The sequence below is a fragment of the Limulus polyphemus genome, unplaced genomic scaffold (genome assembly GCF_000517525.1).
Source record: "Limulus polyphemus unplaced genomic scaffold, Limulus_polyphemus-2.1.2 Scaffold705, whole genome shotgun sequence".
In the NCBI taxonomy this organism is placed as follows: domain Eukaryota; kingdom Metazoa; phylum Arthropoda; class Merostomata; order Xiphosura; family Limulidae; genus Limulus; species Limulus polyphemus.
The window spans coordinates 196,180-208,930 of NW_013666315.1; the positions used below are offsets into that span (position 1 = coordinate 196,180).

The 12,751-nt window shown below is 31.0% G+C and overlaps 1 protein-coding gene across 1 annotated transcript in view; it reads right to left on the reverse strand.

Annotated features, from left to right (window-relative positions):
• Window positions 1-12,751, reverse strand: part of LOC106460087 (fat-like cadherin-related tumor suppressor homolog) — a 79,527-nt gene that overhangs the window by 27,001 nt on the left and 39,775 nt on the right. The window contains exons 21-26 of the mRNA XM_022386704.1: window positions 11,463-11,600; window positions 11,044-11,187; window positions 6,321-7,196; window positions 5,558-5,723; window positions 3,039-3,215; window positions 815-972 (exon numbers count right to left, since the gene is read on the reverse strand). Coding sequence (XP_022242412.1) covers window positions 815-972; window positions 3,039-3,215; window positions 5,558-5,723; window positions 6,321-7,196; window positions 11,044-11,187; window positions 11,463-11,600 — 1,659 coding nt within the window. The remainder of the gene's footprint in view (window positions 1-814; window positions 973-3,038; window positions 3,216-5,557; window positions 5,724-6,320; window positions 7,197-11,043; window positions 11,188-11,462; window positions 11,601-12,751) is intronic.

Sequence of the window (12,751 nt, forward strand, 5' to 3'; positions counted from 1 at the left end):
CTTCTGCCACTAAAAGAATGCAAGCACAAAGAGCAGCTGAAACAGAAGAAGAACATAATCAAAGACTTCAAGCAAAGCTGTAAAACAGGCTGCTCAAATACAGGAATAGACTTTGGAACAATGTAAAGTTAGACTTTGAGCTCAAGCTGAATAGCAGGCTACTCAAAAACAGCAAGAAACTGTTGAACAGCACAAAGCCAGAGTTCAGTCAGAATCATCAAGGAAAGCTTGATATAGACAACAAGAAACTTCTGAACAACGTCAAACCAGACTTTAAGCACAAAAATTAAGACAAATAACTTACAGAGAGCAAGAAACAGAGGAGCAACATGATGGTCAACGTCAGGCTCAAAAAACAAGACAAGCTCAAACATGATCTAATTCCAAATAAAGCTTTGTTTGATCAAATACTTTTTTATTTCTTGCATCACAGCTTTTGTCTAGTTACTGAATAAGTTGCTGAAAAAAATATTGATCTATACATTTCAAATCTAAATTTTCACCGTGCAACGCCGGGAAACTTGGCTAGTGATACTAATAAATCTATTAAAGCTCTCTCTTAGTGTGATAAGATTTTACTCTGATAATAGTTAAAAATTCTTATTTTTTCTGGCTTTTCTTCCTATTTCTGTTTTTTGTCATACTTATTTGTTTTTGATTAGTTTTACTGATAAGAATTTATAGGGATATACTTTAGCCCCACATTCAAATTAGTACTTTTTGGTATTTCTATACTTTAAAGACTTTAGGTTATTTTCCTTATAAGAAGTGAGCAACTTATAATAATACTGTATCATATAATTAATACTTTTACCTCTAAAATGCTATAATCTCTTAATCCAGCAGCATACATCAAATTTCCAGTTGCCAGCTTTGTCCTGATTCGCAGAGCCACACTTAAGTGACGATTCAAGGGAATGTTCAGTTCATAGTGAGTGTAACTCTTTCCACTGAAGTAAATTGGATGTTTCTCTAGAAAAAAAGAAACATTTCATGAATTTAGGTTGTTCATTTAAAAACTCTATAGCTTCAAAATATGTAGATTTAATTTCCTTAATAACATTTTAAAACACTCATTATATGCTGAAGAGAAAATCTACCCATGGGTTGTTTTATGTATAAACAAAGTATAAAAAAGTACTATTCATATCTATAAATTAAAACATCAACAATGAAGATCTGCTATCACAAAAAAACAATTGAATTCTACATTTTCCCATGAATATATAATTTTAGTGAAGAAAATTTAAGGCTGTTTTTTTGTTCATTATAGATTTTCACTTTCATACTAAAGCAATATACTGAAAATTTAAGGGAGTTTAACTGCATCCACCATATCTAAAGGGCAACCCATTCAAAAGGCCAATAATTTATGAAGACTAGATATCTCTTTATCGTTTGTGTTATCTGTGGATTTTCTAGTGAAGATTGTTTGTTTTTGAATTTTACGCAAAGCTACACGAGGGCTATCTGCACTAGTCGCCCCTAATTTAGTAGTGTAAGACTAGAGGGAAGGCAGCTAGTCATCACCACCCACCGCCAACTCTTGGGCTACTCTTTTACCAACGAATAGTTGGATTGACCGTCACATTATAATGCCCCAACAGCTGAAAGGATGAGCATGTTTGGTGTGATGGGGATTCAAACCCGCGACTCTCAGATTGTGAGTCGAGTGCCCTAACCACCTGGCCATGCCGGGCTCTAGTGAAGATAACTACAAACTTACAGTAATGTAAAAATATTAAATCAGAAACAATGAGATAACTGAAATGAAAGAAAAACCTTCCAGAAAACACGAAATGCGTAACTAGCAACTTCTACAACACCAAGAATGTGACTTCATGTTTGTCATGCAGACTGATGATTTTTTTTTATTTGATGAGGTATATTACAGCTCAATATATTTTAACAGTTTGTGCAAAAATTGTATTATAGATATTTTAAAAACTGAAACATAGCTAAGAGGATAGAGTACAGAAAATTATACCCATGGAACTCCATTGTGATAAATTTTGGCTGATAAGTGACTCCTGGTTTTGTGGGCATCCCATGTCCAATATTAAAGATAAAAAGCCATTCAAATACCATAGTCATGATGAGTGTGCTATTAGTTATTATATCATAAAAAAATGAATAATGTCAATTAAACTTTATGAAACAGCAAGAAAACTACAGAGGTGTCACACTTGTAGTAAAGTATGACCATGAAGGGGGTGATTCCAAAACTTTGTAACAATGCATGGGTCTGGATAAAATACTTCTACCATTAAATATCAACTTTAAAAATAGCCTACTAGAAGAAAAGCATTACAGTAAAAGAAACTTCTTATAAATATACTATTGAAATGCTAAATATTCGTAGCACAACCCTCAACAATCCTGATATATTGACATTTTTATCTTTTATAATGGATTTGTTGCATTCAATATTTTTATAACCTGCTAGGCAGACAGTTAGTATTCAGGCGAGTCAACAAGGACTGAGAAGTACCTTAAAAGTTGTTCAACAACACTCAATAAAAACATGAAATCTTACAACTAATGTAATTCAGAAAATGTCAGAATCACATTTTATTTGGTGTGTGTTAATAATATAACCAGAAATCTTAACTCCTTATAATATATCAGATTGGATGAAAAACTTGTTGCTTGTAGTATTCATATATTATATATTCAAAAACTGGAATATATCAAACAAACTAATGAATTTATTTTAAGAATTATAGTATTCTAAAATGTCCTGTTTTTCAAACAATGACATTACTAGAGAAAATAGGACCTAGTGAATTTCAAAACCTTTATATTAATATATAACACTTTTCATTTGATAAGTTAACTGGGAAATGAAGAATCCAGACTTGTACATGTTAATGCAGTACATTTAACAGTAACTGCTCATTTATCATTAACCTTAAAATAGTGACAATTTGCTAAGAAAATAAACAGCTTCAAAGTAATTAAAATTCATACATGATAACATTTAGATGTTCATAGTTGTTGTTTTTTTCTATCACATACAGCAAGCTATTACGATTTACCTTCATAACATGAAGGACCATGACAGGAAGTTCCTCTCTCCAAATCACAAAATGCACCCGTTTTTCCATCTGGACATTTACACGTATAACCTAGTGAAGATCCATGTGGAATACAGATGTGGTACTGTGGACAAGGTCGGCGTGCACATTCATTCACTTCATGTTCACAACGACTTCCTGTCGAGGAGAAAACTATAATATAAGCAGCTGCCACCTACTCTCCTTTTGTATAGCTTAGTTCAGTTTTAGTTACAAACTTTTCAAATTTTCCAAGTTCTGTTTCTAAACCAGAAACTTTGTTGTAAGTCAGTTAGTTAAATATGTTGGTTTCTACACATAGCAACTGTGGTACTTGCTATCTCTGAGATGGTTGAATTACTGGTCAGCATCTTCTTGTATTTTTTTGTCTGTGGCTTTTAATAGAGTCAAACTTTGAGTTAATATTAACCTCCATTCAGTTAATTTATTTTAACTTAGACTGACTGAATTCTGTTCAGTTTATTTTATATTGTGTAAGAATCAATGAAGGGTATCAATCTGTCATTGTCTCTTATTTCAATCAGCAGCAAGTTAAATCATATTTTAAATATTTATTTGCTGGCTAAAGTTAAATATTTCTAAGTTAGAGTGGTAATCAAGTTTTATGTTCTGGGCTGTGGAATATAAAATACCAGAAAATAACATATTATATATACATATATAACTTGCTGTATCTCATGTCCTAGGTTGTAATGGATCTGCCTAAAAAAAGTGACCAGGCATGTGGAAACTTTTAGTGTGCTTTTTTCTTATATGCAGAAATATAATTAAACATCACAGAAAAGTTTAGTACTTTGTTTGAATTTCCAATAAATACTGACATACTATAAAGTTTAAATTGGCATAATTGTTATGAAACTTTTAGATTTCTAACATTTGACCATCAGACATAAAGCATGCATCAACAAATAGGCTCCCTGTTGCTCCCGAAAGTTTTTATGGGCTTTATATAATTTTAAATTGCACAAAAAAGACTACATGACTAATTCACTTTCAATATTCATTCACACATCATATTAGAATTTTATATACTCTTGAGAAAGGTGGAAATGTGTTACCTATAAAAAAATTGGAGCAGCATAGTAATAGATCTTTAATTTATTATGATCAATTGTGAAGTAAATACAGAAGATGCAATCAAAGGCAATAAAATTGAATTGAAAACATTTCAAGGTTAAAGGAAATCAGAAATTATTGGCTGTGGATTTGATATCATTAAAGAGTTAATGTTTTCTTGCTATTTCCTTGTCATAATACATCACTTTAAGCACCCTTGCATCCACAAATTCATTTGCACATGTGAATCACCATACATAGATGGTTTTTCTCATGAAAAGGCCTGCCAAATTGAATATTTGGTCACAGTTTCTTGAGTTAAGCTACTACTATCCTAGCTTTTAACATTTGTTGCTGTCCCTAGGTGTCAGATATGTATTTTACTTTATTTTAAACAGCTTAAATGAATAAGCTTATAATTTCCATTTGTTTATAACTTAAATATTAAATTTAATCACTAGATTTTTTAGTGAAAAATATACCATACATCTTACTGTATGTTTAAATTGAGAAAAATATAATCTTAAATATGAAAAGGGCAAATACTATATTAGTATTAAGATTATACACATTCAATAATCACATTTATTTGGTTTTGTAACAAACAAACTCAGAAATCCAAGAATTCCAAACACACTCAATATTAAAAAATGACCTGTACATATGAGTGTGGTATGCAAATATACCATACATTATCTAACTTCTTATTTTAATATGTGTAGTTTTTGCATAACATGTGGCCAAAAAAGTCATTAAGTTGATTTCTTTCTAGCTACCTTTACTATTTGTCATCCCTTGGAGATAACATCTGGTCTGCCCATGGGTAGTATAACTGTAAAGCTGAAGGTTGACAACAGCATCCTCCTATGGTAGGTCAGGTGATATCTCAAGGTTAAAACTTTCGTTATATATGAATAGGACAGACCAGTCATGTAGATAGTGCCAATTACTCAAGGTAATTCTGACACTTGGTCACTGTGGAACATCATCTTTAGTGAGTTGGTCAGCTTGGGAATAAGTCTTGAGGAAGTATAGCCAGCTTTTGTAATTCACAACTCCAGTAAAAGGTAACAGTTATCTTCCATAAAGTGAAGTATATGTGCTGTTGATTTGTCTTAAGTAAAGATTTTTTTCATTGCGTATCACATTTTGTGTCAAGTCTATTTATTGCTTAGTAAATACTTAACTAGTTTTAGCAAAACTCAGTATTTGTTTGCAACATATCTTGCTAAAACCTCCCAATATATATAGTGGACCTACCTAATTAATCTTTTCGGAAATCGATTTAACTGAAATCACCACATTAGCATAATATTTACAAAAAATATTATTATTAGTACTTCAAATATATCACCAAAAGTTATGAATTAATAGTTTTTACCCTGGGCATGTTCTATTACATTTAAAGAGAATAGCAAACATACCGCCATAACCAGGTTCACAGTGACATTCCAAGTGCCTATAATGTTGTGGAGAAACATAACTAAAGGACTTTGTTGTAATGCTAATAGCATGGACTTTGTCTAGCACAACATTATCAATACACTCTCCATGGTCACAAAAGGTTTTAGTGCATCTATTTTCAGTAACCTAGTAATAATAAATAAAGCAAAAATAAAAAGTTAAAAAGTTTTAATTATTTTCTGAATTTATCACAAAATCATGAATAAATTTATCCTAAAATACTTCCAACAAGAAAAAATAAGTAAAAATGAAAAAAAATTTAACCATTTAGTCGGTTTTTGATATATAAAAAAGTAAGCACTAAACAATATTTTTTAACACAAATAACAAAAATTTATTTGAAGACTAAAGCTGACATATTGCTTTCGAAATCTGAAGCAGAAAATAATTTTCTGTAATGTAAAATACCCTAAAGCTTATTAATGACTGACAAATGGTTTTTATATTTCTATTTTAAACTCTGTTTTTCTTGGATCTATGAAAAACAACAATGCTCTACATAGATCAAAAAATTAATTTAAATGCAAAACTAAATTTTAATTAATCACACATTATATATTTTTTCTTGTTTGAATGAGTATTGAAGATAAAAAATAGTAAATGATCATGCACACCACCTATATCTGGGGTATTATTTATGATGCATGAGAGGGTGAATGAAAAAACTGAGTACAGAAAACATCTGAGAAAATAATACTGTTTGGAATTCTTATTTTTTTTTACCTTCACAACTAGGAGACCAATAGTTGATTCAAAGGATTCCTTTTCTTCTTTTAACTTTATTAAAACTATACTTGGTGGATAGAACCCTTGGATACCATTCTTTACTGCAAACAAGACATCTAGATCCTGTCTCGTGCTCCTGCGACTTCTACCAAACTCTTCTAGGGAGGGTTGCAAGCTGATTATCTCCACATCTTGGAAACCAACATTTAAAATACTTCTAATTGCTCTCAGAAATCCTTTCTTGTAAGAAAGTAAGAAATCCTCTGGGGTAATATCATCCAAACTAATACCAACACTATTCTTGACTGCTTCTTCAGTCACAACAAATACCTCCACCAATACAGTTCCATATGAAATAAACTTTCCATCACTGACACTTACATTAATACTGTAGCTTCCTACATCCAATCCATCATAGGCTACAAGTGTTCCATCTTCTGGATCAATTTTAAATAAATGCTTATGATAAGACACAATGTCATAGACCAGCTTATCATAGGGATCACTGTCTGTGGCATGGACACGCCCCATTACACCTCCAGGAAATTCATCCAGATAAGAACTAACAGCAACCTTCAAAGGACTCAACAGAGGAGGATATTGGCTTTCTTTGATGATATGAATTGTGACCCATGTTTCACTGCTAAGAGATGGTACACCTGCATCTGAAACCCTGATGCAAAGAATGTATTCATTCTTATACTTATAGTTGAACATTACTGCAGTACGCAGAGAAGCATCTTGCTGAACTAAACGGAAAGAGTTGTCCTCATTTCCAGAAACAATGTCAAAAGTAAATGGACTTGTGTTTGGGAGAATATCAGCATCAGTGACTGAAAATTTCAGTACGATGAAACCTCGCTGTTTTCCTTCCTAAAATTACAACACATTGCATTTGAAGTGAATATACATAATTAATTGAATTTAAAAAGAAGTAAAGCATTCAAAATTTGCTCAGAATTTTTTTCATGGAAGAAAACTGGAGCAAAATTTCAATGAAAAATTTAACAATACACAACAGAGCTGGCTGATTTGTACTGCCTATTACCCAGAAGAGATTAACTTATCCATGTAATACAAATATAAAGACAATAAGTGTTCAACTGTCACCAAGCTAGGCACACTATGTGAAGTACATCAATTGTGACTGTAGTGCAAAGTATCAACTCATCTAAATTGTAGCAATCACCCAAAGTAGAACTGCAAGTTATATTGTTATATGGAAATGCTATTATTTATACACTAAACATTTGTATGCTACATATCCTATATAATATTTTACTAAATGAGAATATGCATACCATTTTTTTATTTTATGTCTCAAACATTACCACCAGTATACTCCAGTTTGAAATAAACAGCTAAGACAAAGACAATATTTTGTTTTAAACTGTTCATCAAAAACATAATTTGATTATTGTTCCAAGCAGAATGATTGACAGTTGTACTTAGTGAAAAAAAGTTTGCAAGGAAGAAGATAAATCAACTGAGATAGATACCACTAATGAATAATATACTTGAAATAGGAAGTAGCTTCAGGATGGTATATAAACATGTACTTGTATAGGATGTTATTTACATTTGAATGAACATTATATCATATTCATTTCGCTTGCAATTTTCTTGTTCTCATAATGATTAAAAGTTTTCATTTTTATACTGATCCAAACGGCATTATATTGGAAGTCTATATTTTACAATAAATCTAATGCACATCTTAATTTCCTTCCTGCTGCAAGTCTGTGATTGTGACATAACTGTAAAGGTGTAAATCTTGTGTGTGCTCACATAAAAAATAAGCAAAACCTTTACAGTGCAAGAACAATACATGTAAGCACTTCTGAATTTTGCTGTTTCACATTGTAATAAACCAGGTGGAGTTTTGTGACTAAAGTCTGAAGCTCTGGTATCTCAGCTTGTGAAGTAAAATTCTAAAAATACTAGTGTGAGCTGTCATCAAAGATCTGGGTTTCAAGTTCCAGTCATGATGTATTTCCTTTTGCCTATTTCAGGTATTTATAGCAGGTGAGCCTGGGTCATTGCAATGTGGATGCAAGCAGCTTAAATATATTTACTGGTTACATGTTTTATTGTGTAGCAACTTTAAAACTGAAGATACTAACTGCATTAGCACATTCACTGCAAATATTACACATATGAATTCTTGCTTTTAAAATTCCCATGCAAGGTGTCGGATCAAAAATTTCTGTGGTAATTTTGTCGTAGAGTAAGTCACTCATTTCTGCCTTCTATATTTCAGTTTCCCTCAAGATGTCAGAGAGACAACATCTCACTGCCATGGCAGCAAGCACTAATAAAGCTAGGGAAAATCTAGGTTACTTTATGGATTTACTAGATAGCACTGATTCTGATGAGTTGATTCAGTGAACAGAAAAAACATTTATGGGCCATATATGTACCAGCCACAGTGAATGGGTTAATGTCATATGAAAACATAATTAAAAAATGAGCCACTAAAGAAGCAGAAGCTGTATTTATACTAACAGTTAAGAACTGTCATATATCAAAATCATATCTAGTGGTGCACAAATTCTAATACAATACGGCTGCTTAAAGCTTATGATAAAATTTTTTAAAAATATTTCAAGCACCATAACTTGTATTTTAATAAAAAAAAAAAAGATTAAGCAAGCAATTCACAAACTACACATCACAGAAATAATATTAAATAAAAATGAACTAGCACATAACCAGCAAAATGTGAAGAAAACCAAAGATAAAAGGAAATAAGCAGATGCCACATTGATAAGCTATTGTGACAATCCTTCCTTATGTAATCACAGAAATAAGTAACAGACATAATACAGAGAGAGAGATGTTCAATTAAAACAAAGATGCAAGGTTGAGTAAGCTAACAACAGATAATGTGCTAATGGTCATAGTGCTGAACAAAAGAAGTGAAAGGTCTTGTACTTTTAGTTTTTTCCTAATAATATCAAATTATAACTAGCACATTAACTCTGTCTCTTGGAAATGACAAATACAAGTAAAGAAAAAGCTTTTCAAAAAAGGAAATAAATGTAGGGATGACTAATATCAATCCTTCTAAAACAATGCAAACAAGACAGTAGGGATAGCATTTGCATCACTCCTACATAACAGCTATTATGTCAGGATGATGCAAATGCCATCCCTACTATCTCGTTTGAATTGTTTTTGAAGGATATATATTAACCATCTCTATATTGACTTCTTTTGAAAATTTTTTTCTCTACTTGTTTTGTTTAAATCAGTGTTTCAATAGATGTAGGATGGTTGTATTTATAACCAAGTTCTAATTACAATGAGGTTCCAACTGTGATATTTATTATTTATGAATGGCTGGTAATTCCTGTTTCACCCTGTACTTAACCTTTATAATGGAACACTAAATTTCTGTAAGAAAGCTAACTTCAAGGGGTAATGATAACATCGTTTACACTAGAATTATGATTTTTTTTTAATTACTACTAGTTAATAATACTTATCAAAGCGGACATTCCATTTGAAAGTATGTCATCTCAGTGAAATTGGTTGACACCATTGTTTTGGTTTTTGAGTTACCATGTAATAAAAGAAGAAGCAGAAGAACAAGAAATTCAAACTTTTTGCTGTGATATTCACAGACAGTTCCAAAACTTGTGACTCAATAATTACATAGCTATTGTTATAAAAGAAAACACTGTATAGTATTGTAAAGTTCTGATGACCTATTGAGGAGATATTTAAAACACCATTTCAATAAACAATCTGAGCAATCCCTACATAAGCAGTGCTATTGCCTGCCTGGTAATTTTATATAATTCTTTTATCTACTAAGGTGGAGTTAATATTAAACTTATTTGGTTGAAAGTATCACTGATAGTGACCATCAAATATCAACTAAAGTTCCAAGATGTAAGTTTATTTCTAAACTTACTGGTAAGAGCATGAGTGTGAATAGTTGAGTTATAGGCTTACAGAGTAATTTATCAATAGGTATTTTTTGATTTTGGAAGATTTATTAAATATTAACTCATTCGTTTTATTTCTACTGAACTAATTTAGCAAAAAAAAACTAAACTTAACCAAATGATATTGCACCACAATGCATAACACATCATTTTAAAACAATGAGTTTCTATTAACTTAGAAAAATATTTCTGAAACTACATACGCTTGATAAATCATATCTCACATTAGCAACAATATCACCCTACCTACCGGCATAAGCTTCTCCGAAGTTAACCACAATTGTTTTCACAAAACTTTTCCATCATACATTTGCATAAATAACACAGACTCTGTACCAATTATTACCAAATTTAATAACAGTCTTATAGGTCTGTGAATAGAAAAGTTTTATTAGGGGTTTTGATCACTTTCTACCAAGTACCACATGATCACACTTTTTGCTGTAAAATATACATATATTTTGTTTTACTTTTAAAGTCCTGACAGGCCTAATTTGGTAAGATGAGCATTAGTTTTTTTCCTCTCAAAGTTGACCAATTACATAAACAACAAAAAAAAGACTTACTCCTAAGCCTACATGATTTCCAATTATATGCATTAATAAGTACAACTTTACATGCTTTTTTTTTTAAATCGATTTTTACAGCAAAATTTTAATAAATCAAGATCAGTATTTTTTATTCTTACCAACCTTATCCATCCTCTTACTGAAATAAAACATTTCAACAAACCATTTTACATTAACAAAATTGCTAAAGATATCTACCTGGACAATGGATGTATAGTTTGCCTGTGAAAACAAAGGTGGATTGTCATTGATGTCAGACACCTCAATATTAACCAGCACAACCGTAGATAAGGAAGGCGTACCACTGTCTTTACACTCCATTTCTAATACATAGGTAGAAACCTAGAGCAGAAAATTAATTATGTCAGTACAAAATAAAGAACAGAAGAATAATGCATGGAGTATAAACTGAGAGGAAAATTAAATACAGGACTAGAAACATCAAGTATAACATAATCCTAAAAACCTAGTATGGAAGACTGTCTTTGAATAATATTTGGTTGCTTAATAGACTAAAATGGAAATCTTAAAATACAGTTACTCTGTAAAAATAATGTAGTTAAAAATATGTGCTTACTGTAGAATGTGTATGTATAATGCAATTTTGTAATTCTTACCAATTCCCTATCTAAGGGAGAAGCCACAATAATGTACCCATTATCTTTGTCAGCTTTAAACTGTCCTCGCTTGTCCCCGCCAATAATGGAGTAGAACAGTTGTGAATTTGGAGAACTATCAATATCACTTGCTTTCACCTGGATAATAAAAACAAATTACTAGCTTTAGTAAAGCCACCCAGTGGCTCAATGGTCAGCTTTGCCCTTAAACACAAACAAACATATGTTCAATAAAGATGTAAGTGAGAAAATGAAGCTTTATATAATAAATTAAGGCACATTACATTCATAGTTATAATCTAAATTATCATAGTTTCACTAATTGTTAATTACTAGATTATACTACTTGGAATAGTGGGAACTTATTACAAAAAATTAAACTAAGCTAGAATTAACTTTTTACCTTCTACACATCTTTATAAAATTTTGTTTTTAATATGCAGAAGATTTATCTTTAACTAAAAGGATCACCTTGGTACAGTAAGGTTTAAATCACTTAAAATTAAATACTTCTGGCGCAGCATTAATTCAAAATGAATATAATTTATGGTTATACAAATAACAGGTTCAATTTATGACCAATAAATGTTCACAATTTATCTTGAGATGTCTAAGTAATTCAAATTTACAAACTTTCAAATATACATGTGCTTAAAATAGCCTTCAGCTCTGTCTAATACAAAATTATTTTAAATTAATATACATAGTAAGAACAAGAAAAAAATACATGTGACAAACGGTATGTTTATTTATAGTTTGTACATTTTGGAATAGGCATATTTCATCACCAGCACAAAATTAAAATAAAATAAAATTCAAACTGTTAATAAAATTCATACTGCGTAAATTACAGTTGAATAACAGACTTTACAAACATAATAATAAATGGACACACACACACAGGTCTATAGGCACGTGCAAAACATGAGTGATATTTAAATAGAATTTATTGTACGCTCAGCCATAGATGGTTTTGTACATTGAGGTGAGCTTCTTTAATCAAAAGTTTTATCTAAGTCAAAGGTTAATACTCAAAATGTTAATACTGGTATATGAGAAACAGTGACTGGTGTCTTTGTAAAGGCATCAACTGAATGTAGAGGCAGATGGATTATATAACTTTCTAAACAATACATGTTGTTTTATAAATATAGATACCCTGGTAGCTATCCCAAATACAAAAATAAACAATATTTGGATGTAATAAAATAACCATATGATCCCTAAGAAAAAGCAGATTCTTACATTGAAAACGGTATTATAAAATATACTGTTACGACAGTGGAAGT